The sequence below is a fragment of the Hyperolius riggenbachi genome, chromosome 11 (assembly GCF_040937935.1).
Source record: "Hyperolius riggenbachi isolate aHypRig1 chromosome 11, aHypRig1.pri, whole genome shotgun sequence".
NCBI classification, from domain to species: Eukaryota; Metazoa; Chordata; class Amphibia; order Anura; family Hyperoliidae; genus Hyperolius; species Hyperolius riggenbachi.
The window spans coordinates 229520131-229546702 of record NC_090656.1 but is presented as its reverse complement, the minus strand read 5'-3'; the positions used below and the strand labels follow the sequence as shown (position 1 = coordinate 229546702).

The 26572-nt window shown below is 44.2% G+C and overlaps 1 protein-coding gene across 1 annotated transcript in view; it reads left to right on the top strand.

Moving 5' to 3' along the window:
- Window positions 1-26572, top strand: part of LOC137537964 (receptor-type tyrosine-protein phosphatase beta-like) — a 421053-nt gene that overhangs the window by 37840 nt on the left and 356641 nt on the right. The window contains exons 7-9 of the mRNA XM_068259888.1: window positions 7376-7630; window positions 11624-11902; window positions 12332-12598. Of these exons, the coding sequence (XP_068115989.1) occupies window positions 7376-7630; window positions 11624-11902; window positions 12332-12598 (801 nt within the window). The remainder of the gene's footprint in view (window positions 1-7375; window positions 7631-11623; window positions 11903-12331; window positions 12599-26572) is intronic.

Sequence of the window (26572 nt, the reverse complement as noted above, 5' to 3'; positions counted from 1 at the left end):
ACAGGTTATGGATCAAAGTTAGCAGTTAGGGGCAATTAGCAGTTTGTAGGTGTGGTTAGAGTATAGATAATAGTAATCGTGCGGGCAGGGGTTTGTCCCCATAGTGTCAATTTAGCAGGCAGTGGAACATTAATTCATTTAGTAGATCATCATATCAGGCAATCACAGTATATAGCAGGTGGGGGTCTCACCTTGTGTCCAAGAGAGCAGCTACCTGGCCCGGATTCCCTGGTGTGCCAGTTGTTCAGATGGAGCAGTCCTCGGCAGTGGAAGGCAGGTCAGTGCATGACTGTGGAGGCTGGGATTGCGGGCCAGTGCAGGACAGCAATAGAAGTATCTGTACAGGGGGCCATGTGGGTGACCTTCAGATGTGTGCCTCAGCATGGGAGGCCGGTGTTGGAGCGAGGTGGCAGGCAGACAGAGCTCCGTGAGGGACCTGCAGATGTGTGCCTCAGCATGGGAGGCTGGCGTTGGAGCGAGGTGGCAGGCAGACAGAGCTCCGATACCGATGGAGGAGGAGGGAGGACTGCAGCAGTTAGGCTGGGACCCGGAGATATGCACCGCTGATGCAGGATGTTGTGCAGCGGTGCCACCTTCGGCAGTGTGAGCCCTGTGGAGGCCAAGATGGAGGCCGGCAAGCACGTGGGTGGCCCTGTGGAGGAGATGAAGTCGGGCAGAGGAGCTAATTCTTCGCCGACACAGGTGATGGTGGCAGCGGGACTGGAGGGCGATGGATACTGCCCGGGTGGGAGCCTGGGAGGCTGCTTGGCGGTGTCTTCCGGTGGGGCGGTGGAGCAGCGCGGTTTCCGAGCGGGCGCTGGAGTCCTCAGGTGGAGCAGTCCTCTGCAGTGGACCGTGGAGGGGAGATTCTGGGCCCCTTCGGGTGAGGCAGTTCACCTTAGCTGGTCACTGGTGGAACGTCCGCTGGGCAGCACGTGGGTGGTCCTGGAAGGTAATCACACTGCCGGGTAGGAGCAGTGTTGCTCCGCTCCTAGGAATGCTCCGGGAGAAAATTAAGCTATTTAAACTAAAATAAACTAAACTACGACTAAACACGAAAGGAAAGATAGACAAAGTACTAAACACTACAGTAACTAAGCTAAAATAAGCTAAGATTAAGCCTAAGGTCGAGAGCCTATGTGACCGTGGCTGCCCCGGAAGAGCGCCAGTTCCAACTGAGGGTATATTACTGTCATGAGGGTATATTACTGTTATTTTAGTACATAAGGGCTTACAATTGATAGGACACAAAAAAAACACAGAAAAGATACACTTCATTTCCAAAAAATATATTGTCGTCATACATTGTACTAGGGACATCGTTTAAATGTTGCGATAGCCGCGACTAATGGGCAAATAAAATGGGTGGTTTTTATTTATAGTAGCATTGCTTATTTTAACCTCCCTAGCATCCAATTTCCCCAGGATTTCCATGCAAAAAGTGGTTCAATTAACTTTAAATAATTTTCAAGCATTTTTTTTTTGTAATCATTTTTTTTAAATATTGAATTCAATACAGGTTATTGTATTGAATTCAATAAAAAAGAAATTGGTTTGCCGCCTGATGTTGATGATGCTGCGTGAACCTGGCGTCATCAACACTGATCGCCAGGGAGCATGAGGGATAAGCAAATCCGCCGAAGGACATGTAAGAAGACACTAGGGAAGCAATCAAAGGTACATGACGAGGGATCAGCACGCCAATGGTAAGTAGAAGTGTGACGCAGGGTGCACATTGGAATCAAAGCTTCCAATCGGTAGTTTCTAGGCTAAATTGCTGCAGTATAGGTAGACAGGTATAGGTGCCGCAGTGTAGCTAGGTTTAGGTGCCGCAGTATAGTAGAGGTGCTGTAGTATAGTTAGGTTTAGGTACCATATGCTGTAGTATAGCTAGGTTTGGGTGCTGTAGTATAGCTAGGTTTGGGTACTTGTATTATAGCTAGGTTTGGGTTCTTGGTTTGGGTGCTTGTAGTATTGCTTGGTTTGGGTGCTTGTAGTATAGCTAGGTTTGGGTGCTTGTAGTATCGCTAGGTTTGGGTGCTTGTAGTATAGCTAGGTTTGGGTACTTGTATTATAGCTAGGTTTGGGTTCTTGGTTTGGGTGCTTGTAGTATTGCTTGGTTTGGGTGCTTGTAGTATAGCTAGGTTTGGGTGCTTGTAGTATCGCTAGGTTTGGGTGCTTGTAGTATAGCTAGGCACCCCCCTCCTGCTCCTCTTTCTCCCCTCCCTGGCGCTTACAGAAATGTGGTTTACTCACCATCCATCTATCCAGTGGCAGCCGGACACCCTCCTCCACCGATTACAGCTCCGGTCTGTGTACAATACTGGGATGCGGCTTGATTACGTCATCAAGCCGCGACCTGGTACTGTTCACAGACGAGCTGTACTCTGCGGAGGAGGCTGTGCGGCTGCTGCTGAATAGATGGATGGTGAGTAATCCACATTCCTGTTAGCACTGGGGACCAGAGGAGAGGGGTGTGGATTGCTGTGGCGGGGGTTCAGGGGGGTATCGCAGTAGGGAGGGTGGGAAGGGAGGTCACTGCGGGTGGGCCGAGGGAGGGGGGGAATAACTGCACGGAAGCCCACAACTTCTCTGCTCTGCCGGTTTCTGCTTATGGGCTTCCCCAGGATGACTGGATGCGTGGTTTGCACATTGTGTGTAGCACAGATCGCTACCCACAGTGTGCAGACATGCTTCCAGCCTTCCTAGGGAAGCCCACAGAAGTGAAAAAAGCAGAGCCGGCGGGACAGAGAAGCTAGAAATCTCCCTGGCGGCATTGACAAGCCTGACTTGTCAATATCGCTTTCAGCATCTTTTTGCTGGACGATCCAGGCTCGTCCATACCGCTAGAGGGGTTAAAACTATAGGCGGTGAAACTGAAGAAATATTGTATTTTTTTCTTTTTGTGTGTGTGTGTGTATTTGCCTATAAAATGCATAGAAAATAAAGTAATTACTGAAAACAAGTATCGCCCACGAAAAGCTTAATTTGTGGCAAGAAAAAAAATATATAGATAATTTACGTGTGATGAGTAGTGATAAAGTTATTGGCGAGTGAATGGGAGGAGCACTGATGGGAAAATTGCTTCTGTCCTCAAGGTGAAAACACCTGCAGGCTGAAGTGTTTAACACAAATAAGGAGAAACTGATCAGCGATTCTGGACCACCTTCTATAAATGCTGGTTGTACACCAATCCTTAACCACTTTAAGTACCTCGTGCTTAAACCCCTCTAGTGACCAGGCCATTTTTCACTAATTAGACTACTGCAGCTTTAAAGAGACACTGAAGCGAGACTAAATCTCGCTTCAGGTCTTATATATAGCAGGGGCACGTGTGCCCCTGCTAAAACGCCGCTATCCCGCGGCTTAACGGGGGTCCCTTCACCCCCAACCCACCCCCCGCAAACCTGGGTCGGAAAAAGGTCGCTGGAGCTGATCTTTCTGGAGGCAGGGCTAACGGCTGCAGCCCTGCCTCCAGTCGCGTCTATCAGACGCGCATCGCCGCCTCTCCCCCGCCCCTCTCAGTGAAGGAAGACTGAGAGGGGCGGGGGAGAGGCGGAGGTACGCGTCTGACAGACGCGCATGGGGCAGGGCTGCGGCGGTTAGCCCTGCCCCAACCAGGAGGCGCTCCCCCGCTGCTCGGAGGGGGTTTGGGGGGACAGGGACCCCCGTTAAGCCGCGCTATAGCGGCGTTTTAGCAGGGGCACGCATGCCCCTGCTAGCTATGAGGTCTGAAGCGAGATCTATTCTCGCTTCAGACTCTCTTTAAGGGCTTGCTGCAGGGCCGTACAACTCAGTCCACAAGTGATTCCCCCCCTTTCCTTTTTTGCCCACCAACAGAGCTCTCTGTTGGATTTTCAAGGATTGCTCCCAGGATGTTTATTATTTGTAAATATTTATTTCCATTCTTTAATAATACCGTATTATTCGGAATATAAGACGCTCCGGCATATAAGACACACCTAGATTTAGAGGGCAAAAATCAAGGGAAAAAACAAACTAAACCTAGGTGCGTCTATGGTGCAGGGGCATCTTATGGACCTTTAAACCCCCAAAACTGTCTCTATCTAAGCTACACTGCCCATCTACACTAAATCCTGCTACACTACACTTCACTAACCCCTGCTACCACCACCAACTACACTACACTTCACTACACTTATCCCTGCAGCCAACCCAAACTACACTACACTTCACTAACTAACTCCTGCAGCCAACCCATACTACACTACACTACATTTCACTAACTAAATCCTGCAGCCAACACAAACTACACTACACTTTGCCCCTGCTGCATCTCGCCTGATCCTGCCACCGCAATCCTCTCCTCCGCCTGACTGCCACTATCCGAGGGTCCCAGCTGTGGTCATCCGAGGGTCCCAGCCATCCCATCCAGTATCCCGGCTCTTGAGTGTCCCAGCCGCCGGATCTTCTTCACTGCAGACTGCAGCCATGCATTAAAAATGCACTGCAAGCCAGCCGACATCCTCCATAGTAACGGCGTCCTCTTCGTAGTTACAGTGCCCTCTTCTGCGTGCCGAGCGGCACACGTGCGCCGGGGTCAAGCATGACATTAGGCGCATGTGCGTCGCTCGTCACACAGAAGGGGGCACTGTAATTATGAAGAGGACGCCGTTACTATGGAGGATGTCGGTGGGGTGGCAGCACGTGATTACCGCATGGCTGCAGTCTGCAGTGAAGACGATCCGGTGGCTGGGACACTCAAGAGCCGGGATACTGGATGGGATGGCTGGGACCCTCGGATGGCCACAGCTGGGACCCTTGGATGACCCTCAGATAGCGGCAGTCAGGCGCAGGAGAGGATCGCGGTGGCAGGATCTGGTAAGTATGTTTTGGGGCCAAAATACCGGACCTTTGGAATATAAGACGCACCCACTTTTTCCCTCTAGTTTGTGCGTCTTATATTCTGGAAGAAAAAACGGTAAATATTACTATTTTTTTATTTTTTTTTCCCTACCCTCTCCCCCCCCCCCCCCCCCAGCCAGCCTATGATAGCGATCGGCTGTTGTAGGCTTCAGCCAATGAGAGCTGATTGTTCTCGTGCGTCCTAGGGGGAACCCCGTACAGTGCTGCCGTAGATGGCAGCGCTGTACTATGTAAATAGATGATGGTTTCACTGTCTAACAGTCTCCTAGCGGTGATCACCGCTGGGAGGCATTCAAGCGGAGATGCGTGCGCATAAGCGCATGTGATCTCCTGAAAAACATGCCCTCGGGACTGCACGCCGATTGGCGTTAGGCAGTCCTGGGGCTGCTACCGCGTCCACACCAATCGGCATGGAGCCGGCCTTAAGACAGAAACCAACGATTCCAGACTGGATTTTTAGTGATGGCGGAAGTGATATTGCAGACAAGCAAACATAAGTGGAAATAAGGCAGTGTAACGGGTTGCATACCGGATGGGCTGAAGAGCTTTTGGGTTCATTAGTTTGAGCATTTCGCCATTTCCTGCTTCATCATTTTCAGCATAAACAATGTAGGCTGGAGTGTCAGAATTCTAGCGGTTTATTTATGCAGGAAAAGCTGTCATATGTATATACACAATTCAGTGTAAACTGTAGTGTTAGGGTACCACTTTCAATATTACTCTGTGACTTTTGTCTATTAGCTAACTATTGAAAATTTTCATTCGAGACAGTGAAACTTTCATAAGATTATTTTAACTTGTAAACTAGAAGATTGTTGACATGTACTTGTTACAAGGTCATTACAGCCAGCAACAAAGGATAACATTTCCCAGCCGGAGAAAGTCAAAATATGAAAAGCATAAAAAAATTGAAGTTTAATACCATTGTCTTAAGAAGCGATGTTGCCATTTTATATTGTAGAGAGATACATTCCTTCTAAATAAAGAAATAATTATTGTTAAACCCTATAATTAAATATAATATAATGTATTACATTAAATTACATTTAAAAGATGGATTCTGCTAGATTCTGGATTCTGGCTATCAATATCCAGTGGAATGTCAACAATAAACATTGCAAGGTTGTCCCATATTTAGAACAATAATGCACCTGGTGGGTTTATTCTTCATAAAGTTAATATAGAAAATGATTAAATAGTGACATCTGCTGGTGGAAATTATTACATTTATTCGTTCATAATATAAAAGGTTTTTAAATTATTAAGTTTTAATATGCAATTATCTTATATGACTAATTGTTTTAAGAAGAATTATATACTATGCTTTATATTTAAATGAGTATATTAGAAGCCCTGTGTACTTCAATAAGCATTACATTACTATATCTGTAATTCACAGATTTTCTGGGTCAACATGGCCGATTTCATGTCTGCAAAAGGACAGACACATTCCAAACTAATTAGCAGAAGGACACATTATGAGAAATGCATCATGAATTAAATTTTTTTATGTTTAAGGTCCAAATGTGTGGGACAGATAAGTCAAATCAGCAGACGAGGGCTGGTGACATCCATTTTTAATCAACTGCGTCAAAAATGACCTGAGAAGCAAATGTCAGTATGTGTAAACATCCCAAACTACGCCCATTCCCATAGAAAAGTGAAATAAGTAATTTGTAAACAATCTTAGGTATTCAAAACAATATAACGAGTGACGCACGGGAATCTCAGCCAACCATAACCAGAGATTTATGGAAATTCCAAATTAGGTAGCTATATTGCATCCAATCACTATAAAAGTAGGAGCTGAAAGCTCATAACTTGCACTAGCCTAAGCCTACCAATCTTTAGAGAAGACAGACAAGCCAGAAGTTATTTTCCCACACGTAGTTCTAGATGCTGAAGAGGTGACAGAGAAGGGGTAATATGCGTAATATTCTAGTAATTTACTTTATTAATTTTCCAGCATTAAGTTCTGTGAAGATGCTAGCAAAAAGTTCTTTTAGAAGCTATTTTTTATGCTATTTCTTTAAGAAGATTGTTACACGTTTTTACACAGCTACCTATGCAGATGAGACTACTTTTAAACCTATTCTACATAACACAACTGTTATATTCTTTTTTTGAATTTACTTAGAAGATAATGGTGCTACTGAACGTGTTGTGGCTGCGGTCTCTCTAGTTCCTGCACATAATGATGTTACTGAACGTGTTGTGGCTGCTGTTTCTTTATTTCCTGCACATAATGATGTTATTGAATGTGGTGTGGCTGCTGTCTCTTCAGTTCTTGCACATAATGATGTTATTGAATGTGTTGTGGCTGCTGTCTCTTCAGTTCCTGCACATAATGATGTTACTGATCGGGTTGTGGCGGCTGTCTCTTCAGTTCCTGCACATAATGATGTTACTGAACATGTTGTGACTGCTGTCTCTTCAATTCCTGCACATAATGATGTTACTGAACATGTTGTGACTGCTGTCTCTTCAGTCCCTGCACAGACTCCTGCTGTCACAGTGAGGAATAATCAGTCAGTGAATTCTCTGGTAGTGAACTGGACGACACCAACAGGAAATGTGTCTTCTTATAATGTCAGTGTCACTGGAGATGTAAATAACACAATACAGACCACATCTACACAAGCAATCTTCACATCCTTGTTGCCGGGCAGAAATTACACCATCACTGTCCAGACAAACAGCGGCAGCTGCAGCAGCGCTATTACTACAGCATCGGAAGCCACATGTGAGTACAGAGAAATGTCTCCACCAACAGCAAATACTGGCATCAGCTAAGCATCAATTCTGTCTGTCCTAACCACACACCGTGATATGATTATAATAGTGATAATACCACCATGATTTATTGGGGGAAAAATGTAAGTCACGCGCTAATGTTGTTTCCAGTAATCTTCCAGGTTAAGTCAGCTGCAGCAGCACTATTACTACAGCATCGGAAGCCACATGTGAGTACGGAGAAATGTCTCCATCAACCGCAAATACTGGCATCAGCTAAGCATCAATTCTGTCTGTCATGAGCACACACTATGATTATAATAATAGAAAAACCACCATGATTTGTTGGGAAAAAATGTAAGTTACCCACTAATGTTGTTGTCAGTAATCTTCCAGGACAAGTACTCTGTGATTGGCTCCTCCCCAGACACAGGAAACACTCCCCTATAAAATTACCATACCATTAGCCCCACCCCTAGTGCCATAGAAAGAACCAGACTAGGTGGGCTTTTGTACTGATATTTTACTATTATAGTGTAAGAGTGATAGTAAAATATTGGTATTATATTCCGATATTTTACTATAGCTGGACCTAAGCCTATTCTCACACTGAACCCTCCCACTACCGATGCCTAACCTAACCACCTTCCCCTCATGCTTTACCTTAACCACCCCTCCATGCCTACCCTTAACCAGCAAAACCCCATGCCTATCCTTAACCAACCACCCCCCATGGCCAACCTTATCCACCCCCCCTTACTAACTGTAACCACCCTTCCACGCCTACCCTTAACCAGCAATACCCCATGCCTATCCTTAACCAACCACCCCCCATGCCCAACCTTATCCACCCCCCTTACTAACTGTAACCACCCCTCCACGCCTACCCTTAACCAGCAATACCCCATGCCTATCCTTAACCAACCCCCCCATGCCCAACCTTATCCACCCCCTTACTAACTGTAATCACCCCTCCACGCCTACCCTTAACCAGCAATACCCCATGCCTATCCTTAACCAACCCCCCCATGCCTAACCTTATCCACCCCCCCTTACTAACTGTAACCACCCCTCCACGCCTACCCTTAACCAGCAATACCCCATGCCTATCCTTAACCAACCCCCCCCATGCCCAACCTTATCCACCCCCTTACTAACTATAACCACCCCTCCACGCCTACCCTTAACCCCCATACTCCACGCATAACCTTAACCACTCAGCCCCCACCGCTAACCTTAACCACCCACCCCCATGCTTAACCTTAAATATGCACGTGCCACACCTACCCTTAACCCGCCTAACCCCACGCCTAACCTTAACCACCCAGCCCCCACACCTAACCTTAACCACCCAACCCCCACGCCTTACCTTAACCACCCACAACCATAATTTTTTTGGACACCGGCATAGGCATTGCAAGCGGCCCCAGCGCCCTATATTTATCAGGTGATGCGGGTGCCCAAATTTCCCCTTAATGCCGGTATTTCATTGGGCACCTATGACCGTGCCCAAACTTCCGCCACTAGTGGGGCCCAAATTTCCTGTCTCCACTAGGTGGACATGATCCTCCTGGACATTAGAAACTCACATCTTACATGGAGGGCAATATTATATAATATTAGAAACACACTGACAGATCACCAGGAGGACACTTATCGTGGAAGATCACTGGACACAACATTACCAAGTAACTAAAGCTGCCCATACACTTGTCAATTTTCAATGCCAGATTCAATCACTGTGATCAAATGAGATGGAGACTAATGCCTCAACATGCCCTCCCAATGATACTGGTCATCGTTTCCTGGGTGAAATCAATAAAATCTATCAATTGCTCTAAACTGAAAGTTTTTGCTTGAAAGCGGACAGTTGGGTGAACGGTGGAGCGGTGGTAGATTCATCCACCACCCCCCCCCCCCCCCCCAGGTCTCTCCCATATAAGAAAGTGCTTCCCTGGGGCCTATTGGCAGCAAAGCACACTCACCTGTCTGTCAGCCTGTCCTTCCATCCCCGCCAGGGGGCCTGTACCCCGTGACCTTTCGACATGTATATGGTCACGTAGACAAGACAAGACAAGACAAATAACATTTATATTGCGCTTTTCTCCTTGCGGACTCAAAGCGCCAGAGCAGAGCAGCAGCCACTAGGGCGCGCTCTATTGGCAGTGGCAGTGTAAGGGAGACTTGCCAAAGGTCTCCTACTGAATTAGTGCTGGCTTACTGAACAGGCAGAGCCGAGATTCGAACCCTGATCTCCTGTGTCAGAGGCAGAGCCCTTAACCATTACACCATCAGCCAACTGCTAATAATACGTAATGTACTAGAATAACCAATCAGAGGGCTGCTCACCTGTAGCCCGCCCATCCAGCACTCTCTGCTTCCTCTGCACTGGTGTGACATCAGCCCAACTCCAGTGTGGGTGAGTGAGCGAGTGGGGGAAGGGCAGAGAAGCACTGGTCTGGGTACCGGGGGGCAAAGCACTGTGTGATGGGCAAACATCTTGCAGTGCGGACCAACGATGAACTGCACCATAGAAAGTTCGCTTTTCACTGATGATTCGGTCATTATTCTGTTCTTAGTGCTGCTAGAATGCTTTTAAAGAGACACTGAAGCAAAAAAAAAAAATGATATAATGATTTATATGTGTAGTACAGCTAAGAAATAGAACATTAGGGGCGAAGACATAAGTCTGATATTGTTTCCAGTACAGGAAGAAACTCCACTTGTTATCTATGCAAAAAGCTATTGAGCTTCATGGCTTTCAAAGTCGCACAGAGCTCTGTCTTCTGAAGCTTATCTCAAGTGTCTGGCACTGTATTGCTTTTTTTCCTGCAGAGAACAGTTCAAAAGTTCACTGGGCTGCTCTGTCAAATCATTTAGAATGCTGAGTAGTGTGTAAACCGCAATATTAGAGAATGATGCAATGTTATTAAAAACACTATATAACTGAAAATAAAAATATAAGACTATTTTCTTTGCTACTAATGTTCTAGTAATTATCTGTACTACGCAACCAATTTATGATATCTTCATTTTTTTTTCTAGCTTCAGTATTAACCTATTTTAGTTCCTGGACGTAGAAACTATGTCCAGGAACCATACGCGCTCCTGCGGCCGATCGCACGCGTGCACGCGCGCTCCCGGCCGTGGTTTGTTAGCCAGGCAATCAGTGAATCGGGCTATGGTGCCCGATCACTGATTCCTCTCCCCCGCTGAAAAAGCGACAGCTTCTCTCGGAAGCTGTGCTTTTTCTGGCTGTGGCGTCCCCCATGAGTCTCTCTAAGCGTATGTTACGCTTAGAGTGACGTCATGTAAACAAACTCATGGCCGCCATCTTGTGGCCAAAAAGTAAAACTACAACTAAAAGTAAAAAAAGTAAAACTCAAACACACATTTACATTAGAAATCTATTGTTTACATCCCACCCTCCCAAAACTACCCAAATAAAATGTTTAATATAAAAAAACAAAAAACATTACAATAAAAAAAACATGTAAATATTTACCTAAGGGTCTTAACTTTTTAAATATCAATGTAAAGATGAAATATTTCTATATTTTTTTTATTTTAAACTTGTAAATAGTGATAGATGCAAAACGGAAAAATGCACCTTTATTTCCACGTAAAATATTGTCGCCATACATTGTGATAGGGACATAATTTTAATGGTGTAATAACCGGGACATATGGGCAAATACAATACGTGAGTTTTAATTATGGAGGCATGTATTATTTTAAAACTATAATGGCTGAAAACTGAGAAATAATGCATTTTTTCAGTTTTTTTCTTATTCTTCCTGTTAAAATGCATTTACAGTAAAGTGGCTCTTAGCAAAATGTACCCCCCAAAGGAAGCCTAATTGGTGGCGGAAAAAACAAGATATAGATCAGTTCATTGTGATAAGTAGTGATAAAGTTATAGGCTAACGCAAATGGGTTAAGTATGAGAACAGGTTTTTGTCTTGTAATATTGTATAAGTTGAAGCATGTCCTTGTTTTGTAGATCCCACTCCACCAGGAATGATCACCTTTAATGCGGTTGGAACATACAGCACTACATTATCCTGGGGAGAGCCAGCAAATATGACCAGTGTGGCAAAATCCTATAATATAACTTACTGGAATTCCTCCTCTCCATCTGCCATTGCTGGGAGCACTACAAGTACCACAACGAATGTCACCCTTCAGAACCTGACGTCTGGCACTAATTACACCTTCTCAGTGGTGACAGTGGGGGTCTGGGGGCATCAGAGCACAGCTGTCACCGGATGGGTGATCACAAGTAAGTCTCTGTGGGCGGGCGAAGATAAAAATAAGTGCTAACAAGTGGTGTGTGTGTGTGTGTGGGGGGGGGGGGGGTAAACAATTAGTCACATGTAATATTGATTGTTTCAGGCAAGTGTTTCCTGAGCTGCAATGCATTTCCCTAGCTCCCTCTTGTGGTATCATTGTGACTACACACAGTTTGCCGCACTGTTCCCCAATAATAATCCTGACATCCAACCAGGTTCATCATAGTGCCAAGTGATGTCATCAGTGATGTCCCCAGATCTGACCTCCTCATGAACTCTAATGTCATTTGCTCTGAGAATAATAACAGTAAGATCTCCCAGGAGGTGATTTTTATGCTACACCCTGATGTCTCTTCTACTGTATATAAGTAATAGATAGTAAATGCTTTGCTGAATATGTTATGTTGTGTGTGTTTTAGAGCCGCTGGTGGTAACATCTCTCCGTGTCGGCAATAAGACCACCTCCTCTGTGACGCTGAGCTGGAGCACTCTGGACTATCAGAGCAGCTATACCTACAGAGTGCTGACTTTTGTCACATCATCACTGATAAATAGTACAACAGTGACCAATACATCCACCACAATAACCAATCTGATCCCAGGAGGGACGTATACATTCACTGTATATACAGTAGCTGCTGATAATGTCACCCTATCAGACCCTCTGGCAATAACTGACTGTATAAGTAAGTATATTATATCCTATGGAAGCAGTGTTCACAAAATGAGGTTATCCTGATTATTCTTCCGCTCTGGGACAGATAAATTGCTACATTTGCCCTCAGATTCAATAGCCAATCAAACATTCTTTTCTTGCGGCTACATTAGTAAGATAATAATAATTCTAATATTTCTATAGCGCTTTTCTCCTGTCAGACTCAAATTACGTGCAAGGCAGCCACTAGAGCGCACTCAGTAGGAGGTAGCAGTGTTAGGGAGTTTTGCCCAAGGACTCCTTGCCGAATAGGTGCTGGCTTACTGAATAGGAAGAGCAGAGATTTGAACCCTGGTCTCCTGTGTGAGAGGCAGAGCCCGTAACTGTTGTCCCGAGTTACTAAGAGCGCAGGCAGCACAAGTTTAACAGGCATACTACACAACACCTGTTATATACATAATGTAGCTGATATAATACACACAATGCATACATTGCTTTTATAACATTTGTTGTTTGCTGACTAATGCTGTGCAAGCTAGCCAGGAATGGAAATTATGAACGGCACTAAAGTCGAAAGAGTGCCCAGCTACCGCCTCCTGGGCAAAACCATCTTCGATGACCTGAGCTGGGAGGCCAACACTGCCTTGACCCAGAAGAAAACCCAGCAGAGACTACTACACTTTCGCAAACTAAGAAACTCGGTACGGCACAGGTACTCCTAAGGTCCTTCTACTCTGCCACTATAGAATCGGTTCTCTGTTCTTCCATCCTGGTCTGGTACACCGGCTCCTCTGCCAACAACAAATACAATTTTCATTAGGTCATCAGATCAGCAGAGAGGGTAATTGGACAGCCCCTCCCCAACTAGACCTCCTTCACAATTCCAGACTGCGTTTCAGAGCCAGGCAGATTGACAGCGACACCTCACACCCAGGCTACTGCTTTTGCGTCATCTCCACCAGGACCTCAAGGCATAGGAACACTTTATTCCCTTCAGTTGTCAAACTCTTGAACTCTCTCCTTCCTGAAGTCAACCCCCTCTTTTTCCCCCTTAGGCTGCAGCCATTGTTGTCAGCACGCATGTAAATCTATTGCTACTAAGCTGCTGTTGCTGTACCTTGTTTGTTGTTATTTCAATCTGTTTTTTCTCCTACTTCCTACTTGTGCCCTGTGGTTGTTTCTTGTGCCAAAACCAATTCCAGGCAAGACCCGGTCGTGCTTGGTGAATAATACTAATTCTGAAGGCAATATATGTTGCTTACATAATGTTAGTTGAGCTATAGTAAAGTAGTGAATACTGCTACTTGGACCTGATACACAAAAGGTCGTTAAAAAGGTCGTTAAATTGACCATGTGCAGGCGGCGCACAGCATTTTCTACCGATACTAAGGCCAGGAAAGCCACTCCCACCACACTACTAATTAGCACCACACCTGTGAAACGGATAACACATGCGGCACCGTATATAACAGGTGGTGCTGCTTCCCTAATGTTACAACGGATACATTTGCCAGGCACTTCCTGCGGCTAGTAACGACCATAATGTGCTCACTACGAGTTTGCAAAATTCTGTGTTATTTTCATAACTGTGATTACGATCATAATAAAAAATCATAATCACAAAAAAACTACGTAAAATTTGGCATAATTATGACCATGCACACTTTTTTTTCTAATTACCATCATTTTTGTAATTACGAGCGTTTTTGTGTTGAAAATTTAGTCATCACTAACATTTTTGTAATAATGAGTCTTTTTCATGACAAATTATTGTGTAAAACACAAAATTATAATTTTGTGTTACCCGTAATTTTGTTATTTGAAATTACAAGTAGTAAGAAATGAAACCCAAAATTATGATTTAACACAAAATTACAACACAAAATTACAAATTACAAAATTAATTTTTTTAAAAATTACAAATTACAATTTTGTGTCGTAATTACAAAAATGCTAAATTTCAGGTCATCTCATCACTTACAGCGGCCTTTAATTCACAGGCCTTCTGTGCACCAGGCCCCATGTGTTACCTTATCCGTATGCATCTAGGTGGTTTTCAGTTCAGCTTCCTCCCTACACCTGCGTCCCTCATGTTATTTTAAACAACTGATGTAATTCAAACAAATTGACGATGTTGCATTTTGTGTTAAGCTATGTACACACACTGGACTATCATTGTTTAACCACTATGGTGAAAAATTTTCAAATTTAAAATATGTGCAAACACATACAAATAGGAAGTACATTTTTTCCAGAGTAAAATGAGCCATAAATTACTTTTCTCCTATGTTGCTGTCACTTACAGTAGGTAGTAGAAATCTGGCAGAAGCGACAGGGTTTGGACTAGTTCATCTCTTCATAGGGGACTCTCAGGTATTTATTTAGTTTCAAAAGCACTTAGTGAATAGCAGTTGCTCTGTCCAACTGCCAAAAAACTGTGTAGCGAGAAGGGAAGCTGGCCAGCTTCATTGCTTAAATACTTTTTAGGGAATATCTTTATAAAGAATAAAAGCCTTGCTGAGAATCCCCTATGAAGAGATGGGCTAGTCCAAAACCTGTCTCTTCTGTCAGATTTCTACTATCTACTGTAAGTGACAGCAACATAGGAGAAAATTTATGGCTCATTTTACTCAGGAAAAAATGTACTTCTTATTTGTTTATGTTTGCATATATTTTAAATTTTTCGCCATAATGCCCCTTTAAGCCTGTCTGGACAAGTATTCTCATCCAGATAGGCACAGCTAAAGGCAAACTGGATGAGTATTCTCGTCCAGTTGTAAGCGCCGATACCCTGCACACACGGCGGTTTTCCATTTCGGCAATTGGCGAAGAGAAGCAAAGCTTCTCAGAACCAATTGCAGTGCCTGTATTGAATGGACATGACCCCAATCAGGGGCCATGTCCATTTATAAGAATAAACGTGAATGAGCAGGAAAAAAAAAACTTCCTAGCAATCCAGGGAGTGTTTCTATCGCCATCTAGTGGCAAAAAGGTTGAATTAAAAGGTAAAAGTTACATCACACTGCACAGATTTTATTTATAAAAAAATGTATATACAGGTAGTCCTCGGTTAACGAACGAGATAGGGACTGAAGGTTCGTTCGTAACACGAATTCGTTCTTAAGTCGGGATGCCCGTGTAACGTCCCATCGTGCTGCCCGGAAGCTGCGTGGCCCGTCCTCTCTCTCCGTCCACTGTCCACCCGGCGGCTTCACATGCGTCGCATAATGATGCATCAGGAGGCGCCGCCACTAGGGGGCCTCTCCTGATTGCGTCATTATGCGACGCATAAGAAACCGCTGGGGAACAGTGAACAGAGCGAGAGGACGGGCCGCGCAGCTTCAGGGCAGCACGATGGGACGTTAGACCAGCATGGAACAGGTGAGATGTCCCCCATCTGCCTTCCGCTGCGCCTACTCTGCTTGAAAAACGTCAGCAGAAGAGGTAGTCCCGGCGGCGTGACATTATCGCGGCGGGTCGGCGGGCATTCGTATCGGCGGGTCATTCGTAAGTCGGGCGTTCATAAACCGGGGACTACCTGTAATTAAATCACTTCCAAAGCCCCCTCCCCCCACCCCAGTTACCAAACAAACAAATAATAAAAAAAAGCAAAAAAAAATCATAAATATTTGCCTTAGAGACTTAGCTTTGTTTCAACATGAATGTCTTGAGGGTATATTACTGTTATTTTAGTACATAAAAATATAGATCATTAACCTGCCTGGCATTCTGAGGGCCGCGGGAACGTTTTTTGCAGATTTTTTTTACATTTATCATGTAGCTAGCCTAGCACTAGCTACATAATTCCCCCCTCCCTGCGGCGTCCCTCCCTGTTCTTCGATCGCCGCCGGCGCAATCACCCGTCCGGAAATCCCGTTCTGAACGGGATTTCCAGGAGGGCTTCCCCCGTCGCCATGGCGACGAACGTTGTGACGTCATGGACGTCATGACGTCACAGGGAGTCCCGATCCACCCCTCAGCACTGCCTGGCACTGATTGGCCAGGCAGCGCACAGGGTCTCGGGGGGGGGGGCCCTGTATCGCGGCGGATCGGCGGTGAGCGGTGGCGATCAAGTACAACACGCAGCATGTTTTAAAAAAAATTATTCAAATCGGCCCAGCGGGGCCTGAGCGGTGACCTCCGGCATCTCTGGATGAGCCTAGCTCGTCCAGAACGCCAGGGAGGTTAATGTGTGATGAGTAGTGATAAAGTTATTGGCGAATAAATGGGAAGAGCACTGGCAGGGGAAAATTGCTTCCGTTCTGAAGGTGAAAACATCTGCGGGCTGAAGTGGTTAAAGTGGTTTCGAGATAAAGTTTTCCTCATTGTATGATAGTGTTCCTTTCATATAGTTAATAGGGCATTCTTCAAGCCAAATACTTTTTTGTTTTGATTTAATACTCTGATTCCCTATAAACTAAACAAGCCTCGCCCACAGATTTTTCAGAGTGCCTTGGCACTCTCAGCCTTAGTAGCAAGGGCTTATGGGAGCTCAGTCTGGGCAGGAGGAGGAGGAGGTTACTAGCCAGAGATTTCAAAGGCAGAGGGGAGGAGGAGAGGGGACTGAATTTGTCGCAGGCTGAGGGCTGGAGATGCTATCAGCTTGCCTGTGTGTAATGTAACAGAACATGGCTGCCCTCATTGTATCACAGGAATAAATAATCATAAACTGTTGAAGGTGTTTGCAGCTAGATTTGCTGTGTAAACTATCTAAACTTTAGATAAGATATATAGACAAGTTACTTGTCATAGTTAGTTTTTCATCTCGGATCCACTTTAACACAAACAAGGAGAAACTGATCAGTGATTCAGGACCGCCCTCTATAAATGCTGGATGTACACCAATCCTAAAAGTGAACCTCCGGACTAAAAATCTACTCAGCAGAACTGAAAAGGCTTGGTGTTTCTTTAACAGTTCCACAGCATCAGAACTTTGTTTTTCTTACCAAAGCATAATTTTTAGCTTCATTTTTAGTTTAGCTCCACCCATCAAAGAAAAAAAGCCCAGGCTTTTTTTCCCTGATGCTGTGCAGAGCATGATGGGATTTCCTATGTTGTTATTCACGTTGCCTAGCAACTGGGAGAGGTGCTCAGGACACAGGACAGTTGGAACTGTGCCTCATGCTCCCTGTCACCTCCTTTCAACCAAAAAGATGGCTGCCATTATGAAATCAAACATTTGCCTGTTCTTTTAAAACAGTGTGGGTAAGAGATTATATTACCTGTCTATTTTAATTAACATAACTAATGTAACTTAATGACAGTATGTTTGTTTAGACTGGAGTTCCTCTTTAAGACAGCAACCAACGATTCCAGACTGGACTTTTAGTGATGGCAGAAGTGATGTTGCAGACAAGCAAACTTAAGTGGAAATGAGGCAGTGTAACAGGTTGTCGACCGAATGGGGTGGAGAGCTTTTGGGTTCTTTAGTTCGAGAAAATTTTCATTTGAGACAGTGAAACTTTCATAAGATTATTTTAACTCGTAAGCTAGAAGATTGTTGACGTGTACTTGTTACAAGGTCGTTCCAGCCAGCAACAAAGGATAACGTTTCCCAGCCAGAGAAAGTCAAAATATGAAAAGCATAAACAAATTGAAGTTTAATACCATTGTCTTAAGAAGCGCTGTTGCCATTTTATATTGTAGAGAGATACAATAATCAATACATTCCTTCTAAAGAAAGAAATAATTATTGTTAAACCCTATAATTAAATATAATATAATGTATTACTTTGAATTACATTTAAAAGCTAGTTTCTGCTAGTAAAAGTTTGAGACGCATATTAGCAAGAATATTATGTCATGTTTTGGCTATGAATGTCCTCTGGAATGTCAGCAATAAACATTGCAAGGTTGTCCCATATTTAGGACAATGATGCCACCTGGCGGGTTTTTTCTTCATAAAATTATTATGGAAAATGATTAAATAGTGACATCTGCCAGTGGAAATTATTACATTTATTTGTTCATAATGTAAAATGATTTTTAAATTATTAAGTTTTAAAATGCAATTATATCTTTCATTAATTGTTTTAAGAAGAATTATATAGTATGCTTTATATTTAAATCAAGCCCTGTGTACTTCAATAAGCAATAAATTACTATATCTGTAATTCAAAGATTTTCTGGGTCAACATGGCCGATTTCAGGTCTGCAAAAGGACAGACACATTCCAAACTAATTAGCAGCAGGACACATTATCAGAAATGCATCATGAATGACATTGTAATATTTAAGGTCCCAATGTGTGGGGCAAATCAGCAGACAAGATGGCTGGTGACATCCATTTTTAATCAACTGTGTCAAAAATGACCTGATAAGCAAGTGTCAGTATGTGTAAACATTCCAAACTATGTCCATTTCCATAGAAAACTGAAATAAGTATTTTGTAAACAATCTTAGGTATTCAAAACAAGATAACATGTGATGCCGGGAAATCTCAGCCAACCAGAACCAGAGATTTAGGGAAATTCCAAATTAGGTCGCCATATTGCATCCAATCACTATAAAAGTAGGAGCTGAAAGCTCATAACTTGTACTAGCCTACCAATCTCCAGAGAGGACACACAAGCCAGAAGCTACCTTCCCACGCGTGGTTCTAGATGCTGAAGAGATGACAGAGAAGGGGTAATATGCTTAAAAGTGAACTGTAGTGAGAGGTATATGGAGGCTGCCATATTGATTTCCTTTTGAACAATATCAGTTGTCTGGCTAGCCTGCAGATCCTCTGCCTCTAATACTTTTAGCCATAGACCCTAAACAAGACCCTGGATGTTGGTCGCTCTCACTGGGATGAAAAGAGACTGACCAGATCAAAGGGAAAGGAGGCTCCAAAATATAATTTAAAACAGTATAAAAGGTAAGGGATTGCTTACCTAAAGAAGTCTATACCAATTTTCAAAATATACTCAAGTTATTGTACTAAAACTGCCAACGTGTTTTGTGGGTGTCAAACCCGACTTCTTCAGGTGAATAAAGTGCTTCCTTAGCAATCTAAAGGAACTCACCTCTCCGGGCTCTTCAGCATAAACAGCATGTAATCCTTAAACAGAACGTCATCTTGTGCCGATCTTTCAGAAAGCTCTGCAGAGAGAAGATGATGAGGTGCAAGAGTCTGGACCAAAGTGGTGCCTTTGGACAAAGCGTTGGCTGCAGGACCGTGATACCATCAGAATGATCTATGCATGTCTGATACAATATTCCAACATCAGCCATCTATAGGTACACCTCACATCCAGAGGAGAGACACTTGTATGAGCAAAGTCATGACAGCAGAGCAAAGATCCATAACGACTTTGCCATAACTGGTCACCATATCATCCCTGCAGGATTTGGTGTTTAGCGCAAGAATTTCTCTGCAGGTCCTAAGAAAATTAATTCTGAACATATTGTCGCAATCAACACCTGCCTGAAAGATGATTATACGAAGGCCATTATATGTTTGGCGTGCTGTGTGTTGTTGAGAACCAGTGATGATTCCATGTGGAGTCAGGTGGTTGGTGTAATGATCGGTGTCAGCACACAGAGAGAATCTGACCATTGGTGATCTGCAGTATCACCAAGAATACAGACATACACCCGATTATTGATGATCTGTAGAATCACCGACAATCCAAGTACAACTAACCTCTGGACACCTATATAGTGTGAGTGTTTGGTGCAACAGTAATGACTTTGAGTTGGACCACCCGAGGAGCAGGTGGTCTTTGGCAGTATGATCGATACCGCCCTCTGGGAAGTGCAAAAACTTTCCAGCAGCCTGAGACCTCCAAAGGGGTGGAGCCCCAGGCTAAAGGAAGGAAGGACCTGTGAGCGAGTGACACCTGAAAGGTGGAGGTCACTTGCAGGTCTGGAGACTATCTCTTAATGGAGAGAGATAGCTCTCAAGGTCGGGCAAGCCAGGTCGGCAACACACGGTCAGACAAGGTACAGAGACAGAAGACTGATTCGGTATCCAAAGGCAGGCAGGGTTGGCAACAGATAATCAGATATGCGTAGGTACCGAATCAGAAAGCAGAGGGATAGTCAGGAGAGCAATAGGTCATAACAGATATCAAAACAATGCCTAGTCTTGGGTGTGAGGTCCGTGGTCTCGACACCCTGGAACTAGTCTGAAGTATAACAGAATGATAACACAAAGTCCCTAATCTTGGGTGTGAGGTCCGTGGTCTCGACACCCTGGAACTACTCTGAAGTATAACAGAATGATACACAGAAGTAATCTGGCTCTGTGTGAATTCCCAGGTCCTCCTGGTTCTAACACACTGTAGGATCTGACTAAGGTCTGAGTGCTTTCACGTAAGTGTTCGCAACGGCAGACAACCAGAGACTGACCAGGAGTTACTATATATAGAGCGGCGCTCTCCGGCGCCACCCATCAAGGTTCAACCAATAGTCACTAGCTCTGAGGTCAGCTGACCAACCTGGTCAGCTGATCCCTCCTTGGTTGTCATAAAGGTTCTGCCTCTCAGCGCGCGTGCGCGTATTCCTCAATCTGTGTGAACTAACACACCCAGCCACACAAGACGCACGCTGCTGCGTGCAAACCGCCGCGCTGGACGCGGAATCAGCCGCCTTGCTGTCAGTACACGCGGCGGCTTTTCCGCGTTCTATTACAGTTGGGTTTTGAGAATATCACCCAGCGTCCTTCCATCTCCTATTCACCATGTCCTTATCTCCATGACATGCTGTTATGTAAGTACGTACATGTCTGTGGGGGAACAGGGGAGAGGAGATGCTCTATTTGTCCAACATATACGTGTATTTTTCATGGTGCCTTTTACTGTGATTAGGTTCCCTGGTCCATTGACTGAAAAACACCCCCAAAGCATTAGGTTCCCACCACCATGTTTGATAGTTGGGATGGTGTTCTTTGGGTTGAAGGCTTCTCCTTTTTTATGGCAAATGAAGGGAACATCGTTGTGACCTAAAAATTAAATTTTTGTTTCATCTGACCATAACACAAAAGACCAGAAGTCTTCTTCTTCTTTCCAAAGGCCAAGTGAACTTTTGTGTGCCTTATCTGGAGAAGTGGCCTCCTCCTTGGTCTGCATCGGTGGAATCCAGCAGTGTGCAGTGTCCGTGGGATTGTCTGCCTTGAGACATTGCCACCAGCAGAGCCCAGATTCATCAGGATGGCCTTGGTAGTTATCCTTGGATTCTTTTTCACCTCTCTCGCTATCAGGGATGAGCAGAAACTACGCCAGTGCGAATTTACGCATCTACGCATCGTAGTTCATAGGCGAAGTTTCAAAACTAGGCTTACGAATTTACGCGTAGCGAAGTACCGCTACGCGTAGCTTACGCCCACTATGCGTAGTTAACATGTGTATTGCGTAGTGAACTACGAATGCGTTACTCGCGTCTAATTTTCCGCATGCGAATGTATGCATACAAATTTACGCATTGGAAAGGGGAATGTACGCATAGAAGGGTTCATGCGTACAAATTTCTGCATACGGGCATAAGTATCCGCATACACTACACTTGCCACTACGCGGAATTGCGTATTTTAACGCGTATTCTACAAAATGCATACGAAGCGAATATTTGTTTTCGAAGCCGTAGTTTGGCGAAGCGTAATTGCGTAAAACTACGCATATTTCCAGCGTAGCGAAGTTAGCTGACTACGACCATCCCTGCTCGCTATCCTCCTGGCCAGCACTGGTGTCACTTTTGGCTTCCGACCACATCCTCTGAGATTTTCCACAGTGCAGAACATCTTGTATTTTTTAGTAATACTTTGCACTGTAGCCACTGAAGCTTAAAAACATTTGGAAATGGCCTTATCGTCTATTCCTGACTTTGAGCAGCCACAATGAGCAGCCGCAGGTCCTCACTGAGCTCCTTTGGCTTAGCTATGACTTTCCACAAACTAACTGCAGAGAGCTGCTGTTTTCCACATGTTGAGTTGATTAAAGCAGCTGTTCCCAATTAATCAGGGTAATAAGGGTGCGTTAGAACAGCTTGGACTATTTGGAATGGTATAGGTGGTTGAACAAAAGTAACTTTAACCCTTCTGGTGGTCTATTAAAAACCTAGGGCTCGCTACATTATAGCCGCTGCTCAGCGGCATCCCCCCAGCCCCGCCGATCGCCTCAGGCGATAGGCGATCAGGAAATCCCGTTCAAAGAACGGGATTTCCTGTAGGGCTTCCCCCGTCGCCATGGCGACGGGGCGGGATGACGTCACCGACGTCATGGACGTCGTGACGTCTAAGGGAGTCCCGATCCAACCCTTGCCGCTGCCTGGCGCTGATAGGCCAGGCAGCGCAGGGGTCTGGGGGAGGGGGGGGCTGTGTTGCGACGCGGATAGCGGCGATCGAGCGCGGGGCGGCGGCGATCGAAGTGCTGACGCAGCTAGCAAAGTGCTAGCTGCGTTCAGCAAAAAAAAAAATTACTCAAATCGGCCCAGCAGGGCCTGAGAAAACCTCCTGCGCGGCTTACCCCGAACTACGTTCGGGGTTACCCCTAGGAAGGTTAAGTCATAATCAGCCAGGGGTATGAATTATTACGGGCAGCACTGTGTGTGTATATATACAGTGCGTGTATATATACAGTATATATATATATCACACACACACACACACACACATATATATATATATATATATATATATATATATATATATATATATATATATATATATATATATACATAATATTAGCGTGTCCAGTTTCTCCTCATTTCTCTATAATCACAAAATTTAATCTCTCCTGTGTCACCTGACTGCCAAGGCAGAGATGGCAAATAAGCTAATTTCAAAAGCACAGGATGACACAATATCCAATTACAGTTACCAATTTTTGTCTTTTTAAAGTTTATTCATGAATTTAATAAAATCAACAAATTTGTGTTCCATTTTTTTATTTATATGCAGAATGTCTACCAAGATTTTAATCAGACATATTTTGGTGAATTATGACTAAAAAATTTAAAGCCTAAAATTCTTGAAATAAATGTACTGCTTTTGACTCCATAATTCCAGACAGAAATGCACCACCAGGGAGGTTAAAAGGGGTGGAGCCATAAACAGCCAATGTGATTTGTTTCATTGCTATACATTAAACAAAAAAAGTATCCATGGTCAACAAAGTCAAGCAACCACTGTCTTCATATAGAAAAAGTAATAAATTTTATTGAAGACATATCCAAACAAATAAAAACAAGAACAAATCTCCAGTGTGGCTGAGAGAGAATGTATAATAATCAAATGATTGGTTAATAATCAGGCAATGGAGGTGAGGAAAATACAGGACAGTACAAATGTATGTCACCAAAGCAAACTGAACAGCGCCTGCTCCTGAATGTGAAATACCTGAACAAATGCATGTAATGGCTGTCAGTATTGTAAATATAAAAGCCTCACCGTTACCAATGGCACTGACCCTCACAGCCCCGCCGGAGACAAGAGACCTCACATGTATCGCACCTCACGGATGCTTCTTCGGAGATGAAAAAAGATAAAAATGGTCCGTCTTAAATATCCGCTGTAAGCCGCCGAACGCTGCAGGAGGCGTGGCCACACCCCCTATGCGTCACTCTGCCACGCGACCTCGCGGTCGCGTAGACTGAGCGGCGCATACCCGATGACGCTGTATGCAGAGGGTCAGTGCACCGAGCGGCTAAGGGCATGCTTGTTTCATTGCTATGGGAATATACAAATGATTGATACCAAGGACCCCAAAGCTCATAAACTTGGTCATTGAGTGAATGTATGTCAAGGTTAGAAAAAGTGGGCGGAGCCAACAACTTTTTTTTTTTTTTTTTTTTTTTATTTACATAGGAAAATATAAACTGCAGCCATTCTTACACTGTTAATGGCAGGGTTCTCAAACTTGACACAGTTGGCCACTGGGTGACTGAGATTAATATTCAGAAAAGTGAGTGGAACTTACAACAGCCAATAAAAATTCACCTATTGATTTTTCAAGGGGAATATTTAAACTGCTACCATTCTTACACTGTTAATGGCAGAGACTTCAAACTTGCTACAGTTGGTCTTTGGGGGACTGGGGTTCAAATTCACTAAAGGGGGTGAAGGCACAAACTGCCAATCAGATTTCTTTGCTGGATAAAATGCTTCCATTCACACAATTTTGATGCCAGGAGCCTGAAAGCCTACAAATTTGGTCATTGAGATACAGTGTTTCAAGTTTACAAAAAGTGGGCCGAGACAAATACAAATTTTACGGGGAAAATATAAACTGCAGCCATTCTTACACTGTTAATGGTAGGGTTCTCAAACTTTGCACAGTTGGTCACTGGGTGACTGGGATTAATATTCAGGAAAGTGGGTGGAACCCACAAAAGCCAATCAGAAATCACCTATTGATTTTCAAGGGGAATATTTCAATTGCTGCCATTCCTGCACTGTTAATGGTACAAGCCTCAAACCTGGTACAGTTGGTTATTGGGTGACTGGGGTTCAAATTCACAAATGGGGTGGAGCCACAAACAGCCAATCAGATTTTGTTAATTTCAATGGGAAAATACAAATGATTGATGACAAGGACCCCAAATCTCACAAACTTAGTCATTAAGTGTTTGTGTGGTAGGGATAGAAAAAGTGGGCAGAGCCAACACCACCCAAATCTATACCCTGGCAACGCTGGGTCATCAGCTAGTATTCAATAAAAGCAACAAGTTTTGAATCAGGATGCTCTTATATTCAGTTTAATATTGTTGATATGAAGCAAAACTAATGATGATGGAAAAGATAAATTATAACAGAGTTCCCCAACCCTGTCCTCAAGGCCCACCAACAGTGCATGTTTTGCAGGAAACCACAAACATGCACAGGTGAAGTAATTAGTGTCTCAGAAGAGCTGATTAACTACCTCTGTGGATTTCCACAAAACATGCACTGTTGGTGGGCCTTGAGGACAGGGTTGGGGAACACTGCATTATAAAACTGCATGTTTTGTTTATGAAATCTTTATGGTGGGTGTGACTGTGGGTGTGACTAGAGATTTGTTGGGGCGTGTCCTAAAGGTGTCTGTCTTATCTCAAGAATTTGGGAAGTATATAAACCCATGTATAATAGCCTCCTTGTAATGGAGTATATTATCATTATCGGTCAGGGGGATAATCTGAACACATTTAGAAGTTCTCCTACATTTTAGGGCCCGTTCAGACTGCACGCGTTTCCAGCTGCGTTTTGGAAACGCGTGCAGGTGGCCAAAACGCACGACATCAGACATTGCATAGAGTGCAATGTCTGATGTTCACACTGCATGCGTTCCGGACCTGTGCGGTCCGGGAACGCATGCTGCACGCAGATTTTGCAAAAACGCGTGGCTGTCCCATTCACTTTTCAGTGATGGGATCAGCCACGCAACGCACACAAACGCGGATGGCCATGCGTTCGTACGCGTTGCGGTCCGCACGCGTTCCGCACGCATAGCCATCCGCATTTCTGATCTGAACGGGCCCTTACAGTAATTGTTAGTTTATGCTTTATCCTATTTATCAGTGGATGACATTTGTGCATAATGATGTTACTGAACAAGTTGCGGCTGCTGTCTCTTCAGTTCCTGCACATAATGATGTTACTGAACATGTTGTGGCTGCTGTCTCTTCAGTTCCTGCATATAATGATGTTACTGAACATGTTGTGGCTGCTGTCTCTTCAGTTCCTGCACATAATGATGGCATTGAATGTGTTGTGGCTGCTGTCTCTTCAGTTCCTGCATATAATGATGTTACTGAACATGTTGTGGCTGCTGCCTCTTCTGTTACTGCACATAATGATGCTATTGCCCATGTTATGACTGCTGTCTCTTCAGTTCCTGCACATAATGATGCTATTGAACGTGTTGTGGCTGCTGTCTCTTCAGTTCCTGCATATAATGATGTTACTGAACATGTTGTGGCTGCTGTCTCTTCGGTTCCTGCACATAATGATGTTACTGAACGTGTTGTGACTGCTGTCTCTTCAGTTCCTGCACATAATGTTGCTACTGACCATGTTGTGACTGCTGTCTCTTCAGTTCCTGCACTTAAT